Source organism: Phocoena phocoena, chromosome 3 (assembly GCF_963924675.1).
Source record: "Phocoena phocoena chromosome 3, mPhoPho1.1, whole genome shotgun sequence".
Lineage (NCBI taxonomy): Eukaryota > Metazoa > Chordata > Mammalia > Artiodactyla > Phocoenidae > Phocoena > Phocoena phocoena.
In genome coordinates, this window is record NC_089221.1 from 135,222,401 (window position 1) to 135,248,414 (window position 26,014).

Below are 26,014 nucleotides of genomic sequence, written 5' to 3' on the forward strand. Positions count from 1 at the left end.
TCTCTCACACACACACGAGTATAAGAATATACACAGATGCTTTCTACACCATTAAAAGCCAGCAGATATGGACACAGAAAATGAGTACACACACCCCAGAAAGAAAGGAACATAATTATCAACCTTTCTTGACAACTCCATTCAATGATACTCAATTATGAATTGCATGGCAAAAATAAACTCTTTAAAAATCTGAAAGCAAGGACCCATTGTATCTTTGCTCCTCGGGGCCCTTTGAAAGCTGAGGTTAAATTATAATCAGATGGCAAAGGATAAGGACCTCACCTCGGGGCACTTCCTTGGGATAAATGACCGGTTCTTGTCCATGCTGGAAGGGATTGTTGGCCCAAAGCACCATGGGGCCAGTGACCCCTTGCTGGTCATTAATCGTTACTGAATTCCCTGGAACCAAGGTCATTATTGCTAATATAAACTTAAATAAAAATTCCAGAGGCATATGGATTTCTTTTAATAGTCAGTCTTATTTCTTTTGGTTTTTATAAGGCATTACTATAGAATTAATATTCTATACTTTAGCTCTGTAGTTGGTTTAACAATTGATCTTGCTTAAAGTAAAGGTTTATTAGACATAAAATAAGAAATGAAGGAAAAGCAAACAAAAAACAGGAAAGCCTGAGAGGGCCTATTCTGTACCTGGAATTCTCAGGAAGTTATTATCCATGGGACTCACAAGTTTGTTTCCTTGAGGTTCTGTCAAAATATTACAATGTTTCTACGAAAGGATTCAAGAATTTCACATTTAAAAATAGCTATAGATATATGGAATCTTGTTCCTATCCTGAACAAAGTTTGTTTCTCAGTCTCTTATCTCTGCACATAATGACCCCAAAAAAGTTGTTTTTGACATTTTGTGCGATTCTGATTTCTTTAAGCTTAAGGGATATCCACTGTATTCTCATATACAAGCACAGGATACTGGCAGAGCATATAATTTCATAGCTTCATTCTAAAGATACTCAGAGTTATTTGGCCTTAAAGGACATTATCCTCCCCAAAAGTACATATATGCTGACAATGAACAATTATTGCATGAGCATGTGCTATGTGCAACTCATCATATATCTTCATACATATACCAACGTTTAGTCGGCTTCACCTGGGAGCCAAGTCTAAACCAGAAGAATCCGGTTAGACCGCTCTGGGATGTCCTATAGGCAGCTTCTGCTGGTTACTATCTCACGTAGATGAAAGTGTCTGTCCACGTGCCTCACATTTTACAAGCCCACAGCTTTCATTTTACTAGATCCCTTCCCCATCTTGCCCAAGTTACGCTACCAATAAATTTAAATATACCAACTCAATTAGGCTTGTAAGGTACACCATCTAAAGACCTCACCACAAAGCCGCCTGCCTTAATATAAATCTTAGCAATAGATGTGGGCTGTGCTTACTGCCTTACCTTCTTATCACCTAGCTGATACCTGGACCAAGGTAATAAAGGAGGAATAAAAGTTGGTTGAGAACATTGCTGGTTGTTTAATTCTGAGGTTGCCATTTGTAGTATAGTAAGTGATGCCCAAGCAAAAGTTTAATAATAGGCTAGTGTTCAATGTTACATATAAGAAGTGACCAGAGTTATAGGAGTATAGAGGATTAGCACCATTGAGAGAGAAGGAATCTTAAAGATCCTAAGTGTCCGATTCTCTCATTCTATAAATGGGAAAACTGAAACCCAGAGAAGTTAAGAGACTTGCTGAGGCTCACATATCTAAAAAACAGCAGAGGCAGTATTAAAAACCAGGTCTCTTCTGTCCTGGTTCAGCATTCTATACCAGGTTGCTTCTCATTTTCATCATAAATGAAAAATCCAACTTCAGCATGAGCGAGTTAACTTACCAGGCCTATAATAGAACCAAAGCATGCTGGCTCATAACAGAAGGACATTCTTGAAATTGGGTATCTTGAAGATCAAAAATTAGCACAGTAGGGCATTAACCTACACTGAATCTGATGTATAATGAATTACTTCAAATCTTACATTGGGAGTGGGGCAGGGGGCCAGGTGGTGGCAGGGGAAAGATGAATGATTCAATGGAACTGGTGGTGATCTGGAAAAGAGAAAGGGATTCTACACTGAATGCAATGTCTCTAATAAGTGAGTGCCCCATAAGTGTCACATGGTACCTCCAGGGCAGTCCCCACTCAGGGAAAGGGGCTACAATTTATGTCAGACAGTAGATGCTTCATGAACATTTAGTGAATAAATTAACATGCTGGTTCGTTTTTCCTATTTGAGGTCAATGAAATCAATGGGTGTTTGTCCTCGTCACCTCTGTGAATGAAAACAAGAATACATTCCACAGTGAAACAATTTTTAATAGGTTTAGCAGGAATACTATTTCTGGGTTCCAACATCCAAATATTTGGGAGCACAAGCAAATCCAGCTTTTTTGTTTATGATAATTTGGGAACAAGAAAAGAAGATATATCGTTTTTCATCTCTTTTAAACTAGGGCATGGACCCTAAATAACCAGATAGTGGATGCAGGAAAGAAAGACATAGCTCTTGGCTACATGCAGTCACAGAGCTGAACCAAGACAGAAAAACTAAAATGCTTCCAAATCAGCCCAATCATTTATGCAGGCCAGATAGGCGTAGAATTCAGAGGCTGAGCTATTTTTTGCTTCCTCCTTTCCCCCATATCTTGAAGAAGTACAAAAGCTGCTGATTACCCACCCCTCACCCCCAGCTTACCAGGTGAATCCCCCTTTGCCTTTTGGAATTACTCTCTGGCAGCTCGGCTTCAGACTATGTCAGGGGCTACTTGTCTCTCTCAGCATCACATCCCAGACTTCTACCCCTCCTTGGCAGTTCAAAAGGTGTGACAAACCTGCTCAGGCAACACTCTACACAAAGGGAGTTTTGAGCAGGGAGAAGTTCAATGTCCTTTTTTTTCCCCTTTCACTATGATTTCTCCCGAATTATATTCTATAACAATGCATTTCCTTTATTATTATTTCTGGAAAGGACAGTTTATTAAATTTGTTTAGGTTTAAATATAAGATAATTTTTAAATTAGGACTTACTTTGAAAATTGCCAAGTTCTATATTTATGTATGTCAGTACCTTCTACACAAAGATAATAGAGACAACTGCTCATGATGAGACAGCTAGAATAGAAAGAACTTTTCTAAAATTCCTGCTGAAAGATGACTATTTATGAAATATAAACAGAAAATGCTATTTTTGCATAGTGTTATGACATAGCGTGAACAAGCATAGTTGCAAATGAATGAAATATGTGAGTTTTTAAAAAATAAATAATATAATATGATGGGATATTCTGTGCTTCCTCCTCCCCATGACTGTTATAATTTCTTAGAAACAATTTAACACGTGCTCCTTGTATGTGTGGTGCATCACACTGGGCCTTGTTGGAGATACCGAGCTCACAGGTTTCCTTGGACCCAAATCCAGAAAATACAACTTACAGACTTCCCTGAGGCTGATCTCCCACAAGGTAAAATGGAGAGCAGAGCAGGACCCAGATGGCCCAGGGTAGTAGCAGAAAAGCCACTGGAATCAGAGCCAGGGACTTGGCTTAAGGTCCTGGCTCTGAGGCTAATTAGATCTCTGGGCAATGTTACTGAGCTTCTCTTGCCCCCAGCTTTCTCATCTGTAAAATGAAGGGACTGGACTGTAATCTCTGAGAGTTCATTCAGCTCAGATAGAAACCTCGTCTCTTCCTACAACAACCTGGATTCCTCAGAAGACCTGCCCTTGAGACCTGGGTAGCTTATTGATTAGCTTGATGAAGCTAAACTATTCATTCTCCATCTCCAGGAAATGGGTACAAAACCCCCTGCTTATCTCACAGGGTTGCTATGGGAACTAAAATGATGTAGGCCAAAGAGTAGGAACGTAAACTGAAAACAGCCAAACCCATGTAAAATTTTTCTTTCATTCCCTCAGAGAGGTAAATGAGTGATAGAATTAAAGTGTTAGCCTTCCCAAAGTTATATATGTCTTAGTAAAGACCAAAAGCTCTTTACTAAAGGATGAGGCTCTAACAGTGATGAGGCTCTAACAGTAGAATTCCCAGCATCAGCCAGAGTTGGGTTGGAAAACCTTGCCTGCCATCTTAAGAGCTCTGCAAATATTCCTTATTGTTTTTAAACCCGGCTGTTTAATCAAACCTCAAGGAGACATTTCTGGTGGAGCTCACAGACTTGCCCAAACTACAAAGGATATCTAAATGGGGCAGGGGAAGGAGGAGGGAGTCAGTAACTACATGTTTGCTAATGAATAAAGATCCTGCATTTCATTGCTGGAAATTCTCATGTTATTTTAGGCCCATCAGCAGAACACAAAGCAAGCTTAATACACCATAGGATGCAAAAAATTCATAGTGATGGTGCACGACATGTCCCCAACTGAAGGGGACCCTTAGGAAACAGTCTACCCATGGCCCTTCTTGAAACCAGACAGGTGAAGCTGTCTACTAGAAAACCGAGATTTCTTTTCACTTTTCCACAAATTACAAAGTTGTTTGTGGGAGTCCCCGGAATCATTTATAACTGAGAGAACAAGAGAAACCACCTTCAAACTCCAGTTTCAATAGACCTGAAATCCTCCTGGAACCCAAAGCATCTACACCATTTGGCATCCCCGGAGAATACCAGCAAGAGATAAAACTAATCCAACCCAGTGGATTCGTGAAGGGCCACTGTAGAGCTTGGGCTAATTTCTTAGTAACACTCGGCCTCTGTCACAAATTTTCCTTCTCTGCCATTTCCGTGTACCTTAGAATTTGATTTCATAGTTCATACCCCGTTTTAAATTCCCACCTCTAAGGGAGCCTATAAGGAATACTGCCATGTTTGTGTCAAGGATCTTACAAACAGTTACAGGGAAAGGACTGAGGTAAAGTTTCTTCTTCCCAGACTGGCGGGGCTGCATACCTGGCTTATATGACCTCCAAATCCCCAATGGACACTCAAAGAACATGGCCACTCTGACCACAGTAGTCGCCATTTCAGTCAGCCCCCCTCAAACAACTTACGTCTAATTTCTACAATATCTAGGTGGCAAATGAAGCCCAGTGGGTACTTGTAGATACAAACAAAAGCTTGCTAAAACTACCATGTCTGGGAAACTGAGACATTCCCAGGCAATCTACTCTGAGCAGCAGACAGAAATAAAAAGACTTGGGAAAAGGAGAAGCAGACATGAAATGTAACACAGTTTCCTGAAATTCAGTATACCAGACTTCCATGACATGTCAAGGAATCAGAGCTAATTCCACCCTGATTATCTGGGTTATGTCATTATTAATGTTGCAGGAACATTTTTAAGCCACTGTCTATCAGCAATTTGATGAAAGAAAAAACTAACACCTCACAAGAAACGTTGAGAACACCGTGATCTGAAAGAAACTACTATTAGTAAACTAAACAGAACTCTAAATAAAGAAAATTACTGCTGTTAAGACGTACTGTTCTGAGAATGATCAGGAAGAGTACCGAAACACTAACACTACTGTATATAAGAAATTATTCAAGCATGCATTTGAGTAATTCTGCATTTTAATTTAACCCTTTGAAACATTAATCAAACCATGGCTAATTATAGGAATTAAGGAATTAAACGATGGAATCTTCTAAAAGATATTATTTAAAAGGCAGTTTATACAATTACTTGTATAGATGTTTGCTTTAAAGAGGAAAACAGTTCTACTGTAATGAAAAGGGTCTTAGAAAATTAAATTAACAAGGGGGGACCAGGCTGATATGAAACTAAATTAGCATCAAATGCAAATTACAGGGTACTTAATGGTAGAAACAGGTGCAGAGAAGAACCCTAAATGAGATAAATGAATAAAACATCCCTCTCCACAAATGTGGAAGCTGACACAAAGTCAATGATATGAATAATTCAGCAGCCTCCACACTGCTGTTGAGGTCAGCCTGCCCTGACCTTTGAAACAGGAAGTAAAATTCAGTTCAAATTTGAGTGACTGGAAATATAACAGTTATTTGTTTTTTATATTAAAAAACCCACAGAATTTTAAAAAAAATACAGATAGAGGAAATATACAATAGAATTACAGTTTGAACTAAGGGGATATTACATAATCAAAGTAGTTGGTAAACAAAGAAATAAAAAAATCATTAGGTAAGATTTTCCACAAACTATGTTTCAATATGGAAATCCTAAAAACAAAACAAGTAAAAGCATATATATCAGTGTTCAGCTTGCAGATCAAACTCCCTGTGAGAATAAATTTCTAAATTTTTGTCCTTTTTTCACATTATTTTATGGTGTTAATGTCAATGTAAAAATTTTTAAAAGCATGTTATAATTTTTTTAAGTAGCCATATATTTTTATTAATAATGCAAAGTAATCCCTCACTTTTGTAAGACAAAATTTGGTTAAACTAGATTTTTAAAAATCTTTATGAAGCTGCTCTTTTTTTTTAAATCATTCAAACCCTGATTTAATAAATGTTGCAGCCCCAATTTTAGGTTATCTTATAAAAATGCAACCCAGGTTCAAAAACAAATCATTCCCATAAGTGAATATCTACTGTGGTTTTACGTGTCTTTTATGCTTTTTTCCCCCTTCTTTGTATGCTTCAAAAGTATTTTGTACAGTTAACTGTGAAAGTACTTTCCTTATTTCAAATCGAATCTGGTGCTGCTAGAGATTAACATGGTATGACAACAAACCAATTTCTACAAGTTAGAAAGACAGCAAAATATATAATGGTATATCACCCTCATCGTTATTTTATAGGATGGCATAAAAGATGTTTGATAATAGCAGTTATCTCTGCCCTCCAATTGGTTCTATTAATGGGACCCACAACTTGGCTATCTACCTTTCATCTATCTACTGTGCTTGTCAAATGAAAGATTATGTTGAAAGAGGAGCTTAATTTTATTTTCTAGATTTAGAGAGGGTTAAAGTTACACACACACACACACACACACACACACACACACACACACGCACACACACGGCATCTATGAGAAGTGGTAAACTAGTATACAGTATAATTACCATAGGAGGAAGTTTGAGATGTGCTCCTTCTAAATCCAAGTGTTCGTTCGGCAGAAGCAAATTAAAGACATGGGGTGTGTTTTTTTAAAAATTATTATTATTATTATCTTATTGGCTAAATCACTCCTCGGTTGACATTTAATAAAGGGTGATACACCAAACACTGCTGATTTGGGGCTTGGCGTAATGACCGACCTGAGTGAAGGTTTGTGTACAGAGTGGCTCCCCATTAAATAGGGCTCTGTGGAAGCAGCTGGTTCTCATTTTGAAACAACCGGTTTCTCTATCCCCAAGTGCTAAAGAAAATAATCCCTGCCATCTATGACTACACACTTTCACAGAGGCAGCAATGAGAATTTGATTGTGGAGATAATTAAAGTCATTCCTGGAACTTCCAAGATAAAAAAAAAAAGGAGGAAAGAGGTGGGATTGAAAGAAAGAATAGTCAATGACAGTGTTTAAAATTAAACTATGACAAATCATCTGGAGTGGAGAAGGAGGAGGAGGGATCCCCGCCCTTCACGGAATCCGGTGGAAGCAGCTCTCTTTTCTCTCCATGCTGCAGCTCCAAGGGGAGGCTGAGATGCCATTAGTCAGGGCCACAGCCCCCAGTGTCCGGCTTGGACACCGAAGAATCGAAACACAGCCGGAGAAACTCCTTGTCAATGATGGCATATCACGATGAGATTTTTTTTTTTTAAGTTTCAATTTTAAATATAATAGTCAGCGAGGAATCCATCTGGATTCTAGAACAAATAGTCATTCCGGCTGATCTGAAACACTGACATTATTTCAACATTAAGAGAAAACAAAAAAGATATCAGACCTTTGAAGAGCTTATTTTTTGTGTTTTGTTTTAATACTGTGCTGCTCTATAAGAACCCATGCTCCGACAGTCTGATAGCCTGAATGACACTCGACTGAAGCTACGTTCCCCGAACGCCTACAGATTTCATGGGCTTGGGGAAAACTAAAATATGTGTAATCTATCTGTCTGCACTATCTGCCTTTAACAGGAAGAAGAGAGGGGCTCAATAAGGACAATCCGGGGCCTCCCAATTAACCTGATTAGTTCAGCACATTGCTCTCATGAATGACACCTTATCTTGAAAATAAGGGAGAACTTCCTTCCTCAAGAATGCGCAGGAGCCCCCAAAGCCACAAAGATGCAGCCTATCAAACAGTGAATGGCCTCTGCTTCTTCCCCCTCTTCCCAGCTCGCACACAGGTCAGGGAGACCAGCAGACACAGCGCCTGATTGGATTTTGTGTCCTAAGGACAGGAGGCAAGCTCGCATCTGCCCAGGTGGCCTTGGAGAAGGCTGGGAAAAGGGATGCCCTGTGGGCAACCTCAAGCCCCTTCTTTCAGAGTCAACCAGGCACATGATGGGATTGGGGTGGGGGACAGGGGGAGGGGCCGTTGGAAGGAGGGGGGAGATTCATTAACCCTTCAATCACCAGAGTAGCACATCAATATTATACCTGCCTGAAAGAAAAAACAGTGAACTCTTAAGTCTTCTAACGTCATATAAAACAAAGGCACTGCTGAAACATATGTTACCTAACACTGATTTCACATTTGATATAATAATGGGAGATTACCAAGTTGCTATACATAAATAAAGCTTTCCCCCCAAACTCTCTGAAATCTGCTTGCTTGCAAAGGATACTGTGTGTGTGTGTGTGTGTGTGTGTGTGTGTGTGCGCGCGTGTGTTAAATTCACATTATCGTGTGTAACAGACATACTAGTTAACAGAATATATTCTTGAAAATGTGCTTTGTGCGAATGTCAACAGCAGGGTTTTTCACTTGTCTGCTCTGTGATTTACTTGATCAGTTAAACAGGCAATGAGAGGATTTGCATGGTAATCGTGTGAAGATTAACATTTTTAAATGTAACAAATTTAATATTTTATCTTACATTTTCTGTTTCTCATCATTCTTTAATGGCAGTGCCTTTTCACTTTATTGTGTAGTTATAACAAGCCTGTCTTTAGGCAGAGAGATGAGACCACCAGATTCAACAACTCCATTTCTAGTTCCATTCTTTCATTTCACAAAAACATACTCTAAGCACCTGCTACACAGCAGTGAGGCAAATGTGCTCAGTGCTTGGGATACAGCAGCAACCAATACACGCAAACCACTGCCCGCTGGGGTTTACAGTCTACCTCCTAAAGAGTTTATCAGCCTCAGCAATACCAGAGGGAACTCAAATCAGAATTTCATAGCTGGAAAGCATCTCAGAGATCTTTTCATTCCAGCCCTTTTTAAAAAAAATAACAGCCACCTTCTATTGAATGTGATTTATGTGCCAGGCATTGTGCTAAGTGCTCTCCATGCATTATCTACTTATTCCTCACCACAACCCTATAAAGTAGGAACTACTACTCCTATCCTGGTCTTACAGATGAAGAAACTGGTGCTTAAAGAAGTGAGGTGATCTGACCGCAGCCCGAAGTTATCACTGGCAGAGCAGTCTGATTTGATCCTAGGCAGTCTGACTCCACAGCCTGTGGTCTTAACCAATGTGTAGACTGCCTCAGAGGAGTGCAATAAAACCACGGAGTTTGCCCAAGTTCAATACCACTGAGTAAGAGCTAACAGGCAACTTTGAACCCAGGGATATTTTTCCTCTGCACCATGATCTCTATCTATCTGAAATAACATTCTCCTATTTTATTTTAAAAAAATCAATATATCTTTTCTACACTTACTATTCCAATTTTCTTTTTTTCAACTCTGAGGCACTAAAAGCTCCATGAGGGCAGGAACCATGTGTGTCTTATTCACTGTTTTATCCCCAACCCTGAAGACAGTGCATGGCATATAGTAGACGCTAAATTAATATTTGTGGAAAGAAAAAAAAATGAGTAACTCCTCACCAAGAGGACTGAGTCACCATGATAAACTTCAGTAAGGTAATTTTGCTTATTAGAAAGTACCATGGCAATCATCACATTAAGAATAACAATCCACATGGAATATATTATATTCAGATTGCAAGAGCTGCCTGATTTCAAGCACTTAATATATGCCGAACTCTGTGCTAGGTATTTTAACCCACACCATTCTTCAAAATTGAGATGATCTTCCCATTTCAAAGATGAAAAAAATTGAACCCCATGAGGCTCAGGTACTGGGAATTAATGATGGAGGAATTTGATTTCCTGCCAATGGACTCCAAATTCTAGGCCTTTTCCACTATACTCTGCCTTTTCCCAGTTTTCTCTTTGGATTAGTGCCTGTTTTCTCCCCTAGTGAAACACACAATGGTTTACTCATCAAATTAAATGAGGACACAAGAACTCAAATATTGCTCTAGCAATGAGTACAACAATTTATGTTATATTATTACTATTATTTTTAATCCCAGAAGTTAAGTGCCAGATATACTAGAAAACTGTTTAGGTAAAAAGGTTTAGATTAATTCATGGAAAGGATGAAATGTGGATTCCAAGAAAAATAAATGAGGCTACGTGAAATACTGAAAACCGTATTTTATTTCAGCTGCGCAACTGAAAAGGAAAAAGATCAGGCTGAGAGCTAGGACACCGATATTCTAATCACTTGCTTTGTCACTAATAAAGTTCCTTCAGCTGTGTGCCTCAGTTTATATATGTGTAAAATGGAGTTAATTTGTGCCCTAACATTTGTGTGAAGAGAACTCTCTGAAATACTACACCTTAAAGGCCACCAATAACTTTGCAAGTTCCATTCAGATGTAAGTTACTATTAAATTCACAATGGTCAGGCATTTTGTTTCTTTTGTTTTAAGGTGCTCATAGGCCAGGATTCAGATGCTGGTCTTCAAGAAAACATGCCGGACGGCCAGAAGAGGACATTCCCACTCCTATAGCCACAGAAAGAAGTACTCAATTTTTTGAAAGATATTCTGAGATGTACGCCATACACCTGAGATTAGAATCTGGCTTTAAGAAAAAAAGACCGTGTAGCGAAACACAAGTTTTCAACATTATAATAGCTTCAAAGATAACTCTTAACCAACTTTCTTTTCTAAAGAACTTCCTAATAAATAAAAAAGAGACATCTCATTTTTCATCTTTGTTTTTGTCTTTGTAACGTGTGTGTGTGTGTGTGTGTACATGTGAGAGGAACCAAACCTGACACAGGTCCAGGGTTCTTCAAACTAACTTTTCCTTTTGTGAGGGGACTTCAACCAACAGTGCATCCAAGACTATCAGAAATGATGCCTTAAGATACTACTAACAGATCAGAATACTAATGAATGGAAAGCATATTCAAAATAGGGAGAAGTTATTGTTCTATTGAACAATGATAAATAAATTGCAAGTAGCATGATAGTCTGACCTTTCGACAGAAAAAAAAAAAAAGAAAAAGCTTTAGTCAAATCATGGTTGCTTTAGGAAGGTGGAGGGCAAACAACCTCTGACCATTAGCCAAGTTTTCTGCCTGCACTCTGCTGCCTCAGTCTCACCTCCAGCCTGTGTAGAAGGCACCGTCCAGCGCAGGCAACGCTTGGGGCACAGCAGGGAGCAAGGTCACACAAAAAAGCATCAGCTACCATCATGGAACAAGATATCCTGATCTTTCACTTTGATCATTTCCAATTCATTGATTAAAAAAGAAAAGAAAGGGCTTCCCTTGTGGCGCAGTGGTTAAGCATCCGCCTGCCAATGCAGGGGACACAGGGTCAAGCCCTGGTCCGGGAAGATCCCACATGCCATGGAGCAACTAAGCCCGTGTGCCACAACTACTGAGCCTGCGTTCTACAGCCCGCGAGCCACAACTACTGAGCCTGCACGCCTGGAGTCCGTGCTCCGCAACAAGAGAAGCCACCGCAATGAGAAGCCCTCACACCACAACAAAGAGTAGCCCCTGCTCTCAGCAATTAGAGAAAACCCGTGTGCAGCAGCGAAGGCCCAATGCAGCCAAAAATTAAATAAATGAATAAAATAAAAAGAAATAAAAAGAAAAGAAAAAGTTACTTCAACCTGGAAATGCCATGTCATGAGTGTTCATACCCTACAGAAGGGCTCTTCTGACCTACTCACCTACTGCCCCACCAGACATAGATAGTATCAATATTTGGTCAATCAAGCAGCAAATGAGCAAAAAAAAAAAGTTCTTGAGGGAGTCCTGATATTGATTAAAGGGGCATTTTTTTAAACCACCATAACGTTGACATGAACCAAAATTTGAGAATCTTGCCAAAACTATACAATACGTATAGTGACCGTGTCCAGATTAAAAATGGACACGTGCAATGTGATTATTATTTTCTTTTTTCCCTCTCCTGGCATGGAAAGTGTTAAAGAAAACAATAAAAGGACGAGTTAAGTGTACAGGGTAGGATTTACTGGCATTTACTTTTAATCTATGGCCCTTCACTCTGTAGCTTATCAGGCCTCTGTCAGTCCTTTTTCCTCCTTTATATCTCATGAGGAGCCCCCCCCCCATGCTGCTACTGAGAGACAGAGCCCAAGTGTCTATAAGCTTTTTGTCAGGTAAAAAGAGAAGAAAAAGGAAAGGAACAAGAGGAAAAGCAAAGCTAAGAGGCATCTATTAGATGTCACTAGGCTTTTGTATTCATGTCAATGATTCAGGATTAGAGTATTTGAAATAATCTTATTGAGAGGAATCAAAAGGCCCACCGAGTGAGAGGCTGCTCTGTAGCATATGGCAAAGGCACGAACAATATCTTATTAAAGATGTGTTGGCTAACACTATTACTTTATATTATATTACAAAACTATTGTGCCTCAAACAGTTAGCAGGATGGTATAGTTACCGAGTGCCATTTTAGAGGTTATTGTGTGGGATCAAGCTATATAATTGGCCAGCTTGTCTAGTTACATCTTTCCAAGTAGGGTTTGGAGGCAAGTTTGGACCTGGAACCAAGCACTTCACCTTCAAAAATAAAAATCCCCAAAGCACACTGAGGATCACTCTGTTCCCACTGAAAGTGGAATATACATTACATGGATGAAACACCAATGGCATTCTCTTCCCCAGAACCAGTTTCATTAAGTTTGCATCATTTACCATATGTGACCCCCTCTCCCCCCATGAAAAATATGCAGGGTTTTTTTTTGGCTTGATTCCCCTCCTCATGAAAAATACACACACACACACACACACACACACACACACACACACACACTCAGCTTCACACATTAGCAGGGTTAAGGCAATTAAAATTCTATTACAATAAGTACTGTAACGTTAAAACCTTCATTTACCTCTGGACAAAAGCTTGTAACTGGAGAAAGAGTTTGCGAGGGAGATTTATCTCCATCTACACACACCTTTAAAGGCAGCAAGCAACCAAAGACAAACCTGTACTGTTCACCATATTTCACTGATTGCAATTGGAGTATTCAGGTCACTTTTATATTGTCCAGGATGGTATACAATTACACGGTTTGTAAAGGGAGGGATGAGATGGTGGGAAGAGAGAGAAGGAAAAATTAATGGTCTATTTCAGATAATACCTGATGCAAATTAAAAAGACCAAAATGCCATCTCTTTATATGCATGGGCCTCTAAACAGAGTTTTTTAAATCTGGTCAATTTTTATTAAAGAGTTTGGTCAGGTGCCTGCAGTAAGGAAAAACAAGTAAAATTTATCAATGGAGATTTGCATTTGGGGAGGGATTTGGGCTTTTTCCCCCATTCTAAGCAATTTATTTTAGAAAAGTAAAAGCATATTTAATATAATGATATGTTCTCATCACAAACTGTGCAAAGTTGTTAGATGACACACAGAAGAGTTTGTACTGCTTTTCTGTATTTTTCCAGAACTGTTACAAAAGCAAAGTTATGATGACATGGGATTTAAAACCCACACCATGGGCTGACACCCAGGCCAGTTAGACATATGCACTGCTGATTCTCTGAAGCTCCGTTAAATACATTTCTTGGAAGTTGCTGCCATTATTTCCTTTACAGGAAAACCACTGTTGTTCATTATACGGTGTCTGCAGTAGTATTATACCATGTAAAAGTATTTTGCATTATGATATATTGTCAGCATGTTTGCAATCCATTTGAATGTATTCTGGTTGTGTATTTGGGAAGAGCTGATAGCAAATGGAATATAGACTGCTATTAGCTGATTGTATTCGTTATGTTCTTTTTTTTTTTGTATTCATTATTGTCTTATCACGGTAGCAAACTGCACACAAGTATACAGGCTCATCTCATATTCAGAACGGTATTATCTGATATGTGATAAAATTTAGAATGATAGTCTCTCACATAAGTCTCATCGCTAATAATCACATATGAATTCCCACTGAGGAAACAAATGTTTAAATACGGTAGGATTAATAAACAACCATAAATTCACGCTCAGGGTCAGTGCTGCCTTTCCACTTTTGGAAAAACACAAACCTCTCAAACCAACCAAGAAGACAGCAATTATCCTGCCTGCGGCAATTTTAAAGGGTGAATTCCTCCTCCTTTTATTTTAATGGAGCATTCAAAGTTAGGAAATCAGGCAATATAAAAGTCATATCAGAAATCTGAGAAATGCATCGATACCTCTGGTTCCTTGAGCCCCAGATAGCTGTCTGTGCACCTTACAGAGCGATTATGTTTAGTGGTTGGTCCTTCTAAAAACTGATGAAGACCAAAATAATGAGTTGAAAGGTCAATGAAATAAAGCCATGAAACTCTGACTAAAAGCCTCATCTGCAACTTTAATAAAAGTATGTTTATGTTCATGTTAGTTGAGGACTTTTTTTACAGAAAATAAAGGAAAAACTTTTAGTGAATTTTGAGATTTAAGTTTGATTATAAAGGACAGGGAAATCATTTACTGTCGAGGGAACCTGATGCCTTCACCATTTTAGGATTCTTGATATAGGAATTAGAATATAGCTCACCCTGCTCAATGTTTAAAAAAAACCTCAATTATATTCTAATTCTAAAGTTTTACTATTGTTTTCCTATTATACAAATGAATATATATGTTACATAAACACAACAGGATCGATTTAATCAAGAACTTAGCTTGGTGATAAGACAACACTGCGCTTTTCTGAAAAGTCCTAGTACAGCATTTAAACCTCTTAGATGAAGAATGGATCTTAAATAAAATTGTTTCTCTGAACAACCCTGACGTAATTCAACAGGTAAAATGGCCATTCCAATATTTTCAGTCCTGAACATTCTATTTCAGACAACAATCGTAAAGAAAACACATTTAGTGTCACCTAGGTGAAAGTGATCGAGTTGTGAAAGATCTTTAGAAAATCCTAGAAAAAAACAAATATACACTTCTTTTTTTCTTTTTAGGAGACCCTTGGGTAAGTGTGGCCTAAAGAGCTAATTCCGAACAGGCTAAATTCTTCATGTTACAAAACTCATGTATTTTTTTTAAATGTTGCATGTCAGGGCTTACATCTCAAATGTAGATACAGAGATTCCTATAGAAAGACAAATCTGTTAAAGCTGCACTAAGCAAACCCAAAATCTTTACAAGGATATTAGTTGGCAGGCTTTAAAAATCCATGTTTTTAATATTGGCCGTGAGGGATCCAAAACTCTCCAGTTACTCAGGCCACATTATATCCCGAAAGGACTATGTCTAAATTCACACAAGACAGGAGAAGATAATTTGAGGAGGAATTTCATCCTTTATTATTTCTATCTATTAAAAGGAAACAGTCCACTTGTCAATTCTCATGATCCACAGCACAAAGAAATGAAGAATTGGGCTCTTATTTTCTCCCTTTATTTAGTGATCCAATTATTTCATCAATCACACTGATCTTAAATTGAAAAAAACAAACAAACAAACAGGTACTGAGCCATCCCCTATCCTGCCCTACTGGAAGTAAGTGACACAAATCTGGCCGGAAACTTTAGGGCTCTATGTGAAAGGAATCCTATAGCATACTTCGGAGAAAGAAATGTTTTTGTTAAGACCATCTGTATTCATCCATGTCATTGCTCAAAGGAAAATAAAGAGTTTTGTGAAGCAAATCTAGAATGCACAGTAATCCTAACTAACTAGATAAGGAATAACAGTATGCACACTTAATATATTCAGTTCAAGCATTTATAAATAAGTTTCCACATAGAAAATGGAAGTTTTTTTATGAATTCAGAAAAACTGGGTTCCCAATTCAGACTACCCTATGTGACTTTTGTCATTATCATCGTTTCTGATTCTTACAAAGTAAACCTAATTAAGAACCTCCCTCATTAGTCTTCCAGAAAAATTAGCCCAGCTTATGCTAATTACTCCTGCAAAATTTAATAAACTCGTTGAAATGGGAATAGCCTAATGAGGTTTTATTTATTGAACTAAGATAACGCCTATGAAAAAGGTTAGGACACAAGGATATCCAATGTTTTAATAAAACTACAATTTATTCAATTTCTAAACATGAATTTTATTGCAAACCTTTTAAATTCAAATATGAGTTGCTACGCGAATATGTTAAATCAATCTCCACCTTAATCCAATAACTGTAAGTCATTTTTTGCTTTTTACTTTAACAATAATTACCACACATAGCCCTTTACCTCAACGATAATGAAATTTGCTGTTATTAGTTCCTGGTCATCAGGTATTAAACATAACACATTTGACTTTTCCCATGTCTACACAGCCCAGATATCTAGATCATTGGGCACAGCCAGGATTTTTATAATTCTCAATCAAGCCATTTGGCATTAGGCAGAAATACAACCTGGCAGTCAACTCCAGATGCCCACTTTGTACGTTTACAGAAATTTTCCTCCAAACTCGTTTGAAGTGACTTGACAAATTGTCACAATCGTAAAAAGAGTTGGGGTCATATTTTTCTTACTTTGTCGCACGCTAATATAAAAGAAGAAAGTAGAAACACATTTTCTAAATCACAGTATATAAATGCTGATTTTGTTAATTTCACTTTTTTGATAGAGTATGCCGACCTGATGTCCCCAAATCACCGGCAGCAAAAAATACAGCCAAAATTTAACACAGAAATAGCTTACCCTGTACCATTGCCGTATGACCAGAAAGCCTCTTCTATCAATCCTATAAATAGTTTTCCTGAATAACCACTGCTAAAAGTCTTTTGACTGATAAAAATAGCACTGTTCTTCCAAAACCCGAAGGACAAGCAAAGGGAACTAAAAATTATTGGTGCCCAAAAGGTGACTGCGTGTTAAACCTATGCTAAATCCTCACACAAGGATTGCCTGTACCCTCAGCTCTATAATTGCACATTGTATGCATCTTGTAAAAACAGTTACTATTGCTACTGAATGCAGGCCCCATAACCTATTTTTACAAAATATGCAGGGATTCGCATCCATAAATCTGAAAGCAAATCAAACCCTAAGCACGTAACACAGATATTATGCAATCGGTAATATAGAATCAAATTGGAAAGTATGAAATTCAAACACGGTTGTCATCATTTTTTTTTCCCTTTGCAGTAATTTTATGGAATTGAAAAATCTTTTCTATTTTGCCCTTCCCTGTGTAAGTTCTTTTCCTGTTGTTATTCTCTTCGCTTGTTGTTAAAAATGGAAGTTTCACATATCAGCACAGACAGGACTGGAGCTTTTAAAACCTTTGGCAGACTGAAGGACAAATAAATTCTGAAAACTCAGATGCAAATAAAAATAGCTAAATGGGTTTGTGCATATCAGCTGGCATCACTGCTTGAAAAGACGGTTCACGGGAGACAGTGGCAACAGCCAGCAAATAAACATATGTTGGGACTCATGCAGATACCCTGGGTTTCAGCCGTTTTTCAAGTATCCCTCTCTTAAGAGACCAAGATTGGCTAACACCGTTTTCTACTTTGTCAAACCAAAAAAGAAAAAATGAAAAGGATAAATGTCATGAGTAATATCTCTAAAGCCACCGACAGTATAAAGTGCATACTTATTTTGCCTAAATTGTTTGAACTACCCCAGCCAAGAAAAGGTTTTAAGTACCCTACTGGGACAGATGCAAGGCGGCAACAATAGAAGCCACACTAATGCAATCCAGGTAACACAATCCTGTTTCAAAAACACGGGCCGAGCTAATTACAGCGCTGCTGAGTCAAGTTTCTTATGCCATCGCAACCCACAGAAACAGGTCAAAATCAAATGTTATTCAAACCACAGTCATATCAACCTTCTATATCAGAGTCACGGCTTAAAACCAAACGAAGAACTTAAAAGCTTAACCCATTCAAAAGCAAAAAAAAAAAAAGTGTTTTCATTGCGGGTGGCAAAGTAAGGTTCTTATCATCTGAACCAAAAGAAACTGTGTGGCAGAACCGAATGTTGATAGTTTCAAAGTTTGGGGGAATATTTGGGCTGGTCCTTTGATCAGAACACTTTCTTTTTGACAGAAGAGTAAAATCTGCTTAAAATAAAAAATGGCATTTTGAAGAGAGGTATTTAAGTGAAACAAACAACAAAGGTTATATTTATTTTTTATCTTATTCATTTGAAGATTTATCTGCCATTGCAGAAAAAAGAAATTACATAATGGCATGTCTGCTTTTGTAGATAAACATGCTATGCTAATTCTATAGGCAGCACACAACTTCATTACACACTAAACCGTTGATGTTTTTAAGTTTGAATCAAAGATATTAATCCTCACTTATCAAGCAAAGATATATGTCTTTGGTGAGTATTAGTGAAAGATATTTAGGTAAAATATCTGATTGAAATGTAAGTTTTATAAAGCTACTTGGCAATCAAAATTGGGTTTAAGCCTGAAGAATCACATAAGTCAAAATCAACAACCGATGTTTTGTCACAAATTACAGTAAAGCAAACACTTTTTCAGTCAACTGAAAAATGACAGAGCAAGCCTCCAAAAAGTAAAGAATTGGAAAGACAGATGGGTGGGCGGGGCAGGGGGGAGGTGTCAAAAATCATTATTACCAAACCCCAAAAGGGACTTTTGTTCAGCTGTTGATTTCCTCAATGAGGGATCAGTCAGTCTTACCTGCAAGACTCTTCCAGCTAACGGAGGGTGCTAGCTCTTGTCCTAGCTGACAACTGACAGTATCTATAAACCTTCCAGGCCATTTAACTCCCAATGAGTAACGCTATGTAACAAATGGTTTATCATACATGTTTCCATACAATGAATTTCAATAATTAAAATATAAAACGAATATTTGGAATGCAACTTTGCATAATCTGTGCACACACTGACTCAAAATTGTGCCGAGCAACTAAAACAGATTTATTGTTCTACAGTGATTTACTTGGTCATGTCAGATTAGTAATATGGATCTGTTTAAAAACACAATAATTAAGACAAGCAGGATAAATTAATCAACTACAAGGCAGCGTGAGCTACAATCAAACACGGGAAATTACTGTAGAAAATCTTGGTTCACAGATCTCTTTAAAACTGCTTTTATGCATAAATAAAACCTTAAAGTGTAGATGGATTGCGTCCAACAGAACTACTGTAGCTAAAAGTGATAATGATTCAAACATTTTTCAAATAAAAGTTAAATATTTATAAGCACCCAACCACATTTCATAAATCACAAACTATTATTATTTTATTTCTGAAGCTTCCTGGCACAGCGCGAGGATTGAGCCACAGAAAGGCAAGAAAGAAGAAAATATGCCTTTAGGAGCGTGAATCAGACACAAAACTGGAGCAATCCAAGAAAACAGGCCTCCAAAGAACATCCCATATGGCTTTCCCAGGAATCGCAATAGCTCGGCGCAGCTGAAGTCATGACCAACAGGCAAATTTCGGCCACATGCCTTCCTAACCCTCACCCATGAGCCACGCAAGACAGGTGTTTCATTATAATGAGGAAAAAGAACCGAGAGAAAGTAGAGCGGTCCCTACCTGTCAATTATCACTGGATCTGAGGGAGTCTCATTTCGGTTGCCACAGCTTTTCTTGTCACAACAGCGGCTATGGAGCAAAAGCAAGAGGATTTAGTACAACCATTACCATGTAAAATCATCATTTAGGCAGACAGAAGGTTCAAATTGCTGGGTTGCAAATGCTAGAATTACCACAAAGCCATACCTGGCAATCAACGGATCCCTGAGACAGAACGTTCTATTTGGGTCACCTATGGGTTAATGGCCAGGCTTAACCTCTCCCTGCACAAAGGAGGGAGGGAGAGGGACTCCCACAGAGCGAGGACTGACAGCCCTAAGATGGGGTCTTCCCATCACTGCCCGCAGGATTGGAAGAGTTCACTGTGAAATGCATTATTATTACATCTACCCAATGAGAATATTCAGGGTTGTGGGTGGCTTAAACACTCTTCCCTCAAGATCACACTAATTGTGTGGAACGCGTCAATAATGAGGTATGAGTGATTTCTCCCCCTCCAGTCATTTTGTATTAAATGGATTCCTTTTTCTTCTCCTTCCTCTTTTATGGGAGACGTTTCCTTCAACCACAACCTTCCCCAAATCCTAAAACTGTAACTGTTTGCTTTTGAACCATGTTCAGAATGTAAGAATAAAAGTACAACACAACAATCGAGACAAAGAGGCAAGATAAAAGAAAATAGAGATCCACACATCCTCTGGCTTTTGTGCCCTGCTCTGGTCACTGTGCAAGTTTCCTGGAAGCATTTAGGACAGTTGCTCCAAAGCCTGGCAGAAGCCTGGCAATGGACGCTCTTTATTAGGTCAGAGAAAAGGCAGACGTGGGCAAGAAAAGCACCTACTATCAAAATCCCACCCCATGTGTGACTTTAAAGTTGACAGTTTTTTCTTAACCTGAGATGCTTCTAAAAAGTGAAAAATTAGGGTTTTTGAAAACTACCCATGGTCGATGGAAAACGATCCATCTGAGACTTGTTTGCAAATAAGAAATGTGTCCACTGGCCAGTCTATACCCAAGGGCACACTATAAAAGCACGTATTTGATCAGTCAAGGAGGTGAGGGAGTTATCCAAGCATTATACATTGCCTTGCACCACAAATAAAATATGCACTTTTCTCCCTCTTGCTTACACAAGCACGCACACACACACACAAACATACACACAGACTCATTCGACTTAGTGAATCATAGAGCCTAAATTTAGAGAGCTGCTAGAGAGAAACAAACACTGAACTTCATTTTCAGGACCCAGAAATATACGCCTGCACAGGGAGTCTTTCAGCAAAGTTAGGAAGTCTCTCTTCTGGCTGTAACTATATCTCTGAAAAGAGAATCAGCTTCCATATTTGGTGCTCATTCGATTTGCTTCTCGTATCTTCAGAAAACAACAGCAAGAATTGTATCTCCTTTGTCAAAGCCCCAGCTAAAAACCATGCCACTCCCTTAAGAGCCTTTCCTTTTCTGATTCAGAGGAAACTATTTCCTCCAGGCCTGAGTTCTGCTATACTAGTACTTTGGGGATAGAAAGCGCAAAGGATCCCAATACCTAAGATGAAGAAACAAGGGAATGAGGAGTACAGTCTTTGAAATGCATACAAAAAATAATAATAATTTACAAACTAAACTCTATCCTCCCTGAACTCTACTCCCCTGCACCTACATCTCAAGGGCTTTGCCAGAAGAGCACAGTGGTTAAGCACACCGACTCTGGAATCCGAGTGGCTTGTGGCAGCTGGAGCAAGTTATTCCACCTCCTGGAGTCTTAGTTTCCTCATGTGTAAAATGGGGCGACTGTGGTACCCACCTCTAAGTGTGAGGGCTCAGATGTCCAAAAGCAGCCCAGGGACAGAGCCCAGGTCTTTTCCCAGCGATAAAAGCAATGCATGGGAAGGCCTATTTCTCCTTTCTATTTTCCATTTGTTCCTTTCTTTTTCAAAACAGCGACTGGGCAAATCCCTATTGGTCAAACCCCTCACCATTGTCCTGCCTGGACTGAATGCCTTCCAGGGACTCTTCCAACCCACCTGATGATAATTTCAGACTAGAATCTACATCTCAAGACAATGTGATTCTCTCCCTCCTCACTGCCATCACCCTCATCTGAGTCACTTTCACTTTCTCGCTTTAACTCCTGCAGTGGCCTCCCACCTGGTCTCTCTGTGTCTACTCTTCACCCCCCCATGACAGCCACAGTGATCTTTTCAAAATGTCAATTGGACTGTGTCACTTCACCACCCAAGACCTTTTAAAGGCTTCCCACCACACTGAGAATACATCTATGGCCAGACCACCTCCCAGTCTCCTGTCACTCTCCTCCAACTTGCCAAGCTGCAGCCTCACTGGCTAATTTCAATCTCTCTAATGGGCCACGCTCAGTCTGACCTCAGGCCCAGGTCCGGTCAGGCCTCCAGGCCTGCACTGCTCTTCATCCAAGCCCTGCCTGGTTAGCCAGCCTCTACCCCCTCTTTGGGCCTCAGTCTCTAGGCTTCTTCCTTCCTCAGAGAAGCTAGCCCTGACACTTGATAGGTTCCTCTGGTTTTTCCTTTCAGGGCATGAAACACAAAGCAAATTATATACTTACATATATATTTGCATTTTTTTTTGCCACTGTCTCCTCTCACCCCCTCCCCTACTAACTCATACGCTTCATAAAGGAACACACTGTCAATTTTATTTACCTAATGAGTAGCATAAGGCCTGAGACAGAATAGAGAAGCTCAAATATTGGTTGGTGGATTGGACGACTTCATGAATGAATGTAATGTACTGGGGAAAATACAATCCAAGAAAATAGGAAGGTAGCAGATAGAGGAAGCCAAGCTGACCCTCTGAGCAGACACTGCTGAGGAAAGGAACGTTCACCTCCATCCCACCCCATACACCAGACCACCTCCCCAAGCAAGGGCCACACTGGGCCTCAGATATGCCCTGTGCCTTAAGCACTGTCTTCAACCCCTTAAGATAAAAATGCCCTGGAGTGCAGCCAGCTAAATCGAAGCACAGCCTAAGTGAGAACCACCCCCTCTCTGCTGTGCCCCAAGGGACCCAGGGAAAAAAGCAGATGCGAAGAACAGAAGTGTATAGGACTAATAGAATAGGAATAAAATAGGAATAACGAAGAAGGAAAACAGACTAAAGGGCTGGAGGTCATTTATCATTTATAAAACCCTATACAAAGTATGAAAAATAGCCCAACAGGTTTCCTGCTTTCCTGCCTCTCAAGTCATGTCACTGCATCACGTAGTCATCATACCCAAAACGGGATTCTTGGGATCTGCTCTGCGTCTGGAGTGGCAACAAAACAGTGTCTACAGTGTAAGCCTACTTTTAAAATATATTCATATACACATATACATATATGTGTGTGTACATATATACATGTAAATATGGAACTGTGTGCAGTATTAAAAAGAACGAAGGTGGGTTTGTACACACCATCACGGAAAGAAGTTTGTACACACCATCTACATCATATTATGTACACACCATCTACATCATATTATGACCTGAGAAAGCCAAGCTGCAGAATAGTATGTACGGTATGGTCCTACTTCTAGGAGAAAAAAAGGAAAGACTGAGAGAGAGGAAGGGAGTGAGGGGAAGAGACAAATAGTCTCACAAGCCAGTTCACACCCTCACTTCACTCAAATTTCTGCACAAAGTGACAGCCTGCAGAAGCCCTTCCCTGACTACCCCCAGAGCTCTCTAGCCCCTCATCCTGCTTCACTTTTCTTCCTAGCACTCATCACATTGTCATTTATATTTGTCTTCTTATTTATTGTCTGTCTTTGAGTACAAGGGTCTTAGACTGTTCTGTTCATCCCTGAGTCCCCAGCAACTAGAACAGAGTGCGGCACACAGTAGGCCCTCTGGAAGTATTTTTTGAATGAATGAATAGAAACTTCAAAGAAATAGCCTATAAGGAGTGGAATAAGTGGGGAAGTATAGAGGATATATATTTTATTTCTGTACTCCTGCAGTCTTCTGCTTTGTATTGCAATATTATTTTCCTATTAAAAGACTAAAACTCAACTGCAAATTGGGGAAGGAAGGTCTTCCTTTAGGCTGAGCTGGCATCTAACCCCCTAAAGCTCCCTACTTCTAACCCAGAGCCAAGCAGAGCAAGGACCTGTCTTCCTTCCCTGTGATGGTCTTTCTTGCCTTCTTGTCTTCTCTTTCCTCCCTTCTCCAAGCCGAACTGCTCCCTATGCCCCTCTACTGAACTCAGAAGGACTGAGAAAGGTGGGTACCAACCAGCACCATACACAAGGCAGGCATTAAGCAAGAAGGACAGAATGAAGGGAGAACAGATTCACTCGTGTTTAAGGCAGGAGAGGTCTCGGCCTGAAACAATACAGTACCTGGAACAACAGACGCAAAAGCACTTCAAGGGAAAAGTTACCAGGTTAACAGAAGAAATCACAGTGCCAGTCATGTCCTCATTACTGTGGGACTGATGGATCTTCATCCCTTCAAATGCTGTTCTTTAGACTCCTACTGTGTTTGTCAGGCACTGCACCAGGCACAGACCTGGCATTTGCTTCCTAAAGCAGGAATCTGTCAGGGGCCTTGGAGTTTCCTCATTTGCTTTGTCACAGGGCAGGATTCCCACTACTTCACATCTCTTTGCAACCTGCAACCCAAGTGGCAGGAGAGCAATGTGGCCCATCACTGGAGTGGGGACCCCGCACCCCGTGTCCTACGTACACTGTGGACTCAAAACAGCAGCCCTTTCCCCAGCAAGATTGTGCATCCCTCGGACAAGCTAGTCCAGGGAAAAGCAAGCTTGTGAGTTTCTTCCTTAGCAGCATGACACAGGTGGCAGCTCTCTAGTGCACTGACATATGACTTCACAAATCACGGCAAGAAACATATACTTGTTTCCTGGTCACGAGGCCTGCAGATCCTCATCTTAGGGACATGGAATTTCTTCCCATAAGTAGAGGCTCTCTCAAGTGGAGGAAAGCATCAGCTCCATCTCTAAACCTTACAACAAAAAGCAAGATTATCTTACCCATTTAGCCAAAGTGGCTAGAGAATGAGATATATGAGTTATCTGAATAGTCTGATTAATAGTAATAAGCTCATTCTTTCCCTCAGTTAACCAACTTAAGTTTTTCCATTCTTTAAAAAAAGACACACTCCTTCTTTCCTCTTGAGTTGGTTTCTTCACTGTCCAGCTGTCCCCTTGCCAGAGTTGCCGTCACTCCTTGCCACCTGAACCCCATAAAAGCTGGCTTCTGGGCCTCAGCGCCAACTTGATTGTACTCTCTTGAAGTTCACCAGCGGCTCTCTGGTGCTTTTCTCAGTATTCAAGTCTATCTGGATCTCCCTACACTTATTACATGGATGGCTCCCAGACTTTGAAACACCCTCCTTTTATTTCTATGCTCTGTATGCTCAAGGTTCTTTTTCCTAATTCTCGAACACACTAAATGAGACTGTTGCCCAAGGATGTATCCATGGCCTCTTCTCTTTCTATTCACCTATCCTTGTCAATCCCACGTAAGCCCATAGCTTTACTTTGCACCTTTGAGAAAAGACCTCAGAAGTTGGTTATCCTTCGCCCTGACTCTCTGCCCAGCTCCAGGCCAAAGGCCCACCATCTGTAGACCTCTCCCCAGAGAAATCCTGCCTGGACTGCCAACAAATGGACCAAAACGCTCCTTAATGCACCCTCTAAAATCCGGGTCCTGTTTCACCTTCCTCTCAATCCCTGCAGCTAAAACCCACCTTTCTCTGAGCAGCTGTGGTCTTTGGCCTCACCTCTTATCCCTGTCCACCCTTTCTACACTGCTGTCTAGTTATCTGTTTTATGAGTCTCATTCTCCCAAGCTAACCTGTCAGCTCTCCTACTATAGGGGCCAGTCCTCTTTGGCTCTTCATTCCACTGTGCTTTGCACATAGTATGTGCTAAAAGAATGAATGAAAATATCCTTAACAGCACACCTGGAATGAACAAAGCATGTTAACATTTTAGTAGACACTTCCCTTCCTTTCAATACTCTCTTACCATCTTTCCCTTTGAGCAACTCTGTGCCAGGTACTTAACTAGGCACTGCAGATGTTGCTACTACTGCTCCCACTACTTCCACTGCTTCTATTAATATCAATACTAATACTACTGCTGCTACTATTAATAATGACAATAGACATTCGGCACTTACTATGTGGCAGG

The 26,014-nt window shown here is 39.7% G+C and overlaps 1 protein-coding gene across 13 annotated transcripts in view; it reads right to left on the reverse strand.

Moving 5' to 3' along the window:
• EBF1 (EBF transcription factor 1) overlaps window positions 1-26,014 on the reverse strand; it is a 395,077-nt gene that overhangs the window by 350,852 nt on the left and 18,211 nt on the right. For 12 of the 13 annotated variants that reach the window (XM_065874800.1, XM_065874809.1, XM_065874805.1 and 9 more), the window contains exon 6: window positions 19,837-19,905. The exons of the other annotated variant lie outside the window; for it this stretch is intronic. In XM_065874800.1, the coding sequence (XP_065730872.1) occupies window positions 19,837-19,905 (69 nt within the window). The remainder of the gene's footprint in view (window positions 1-19,836; window positions 19,906-26,014) is intronic. 13 annotated transcript variants of the gene reach the window in all.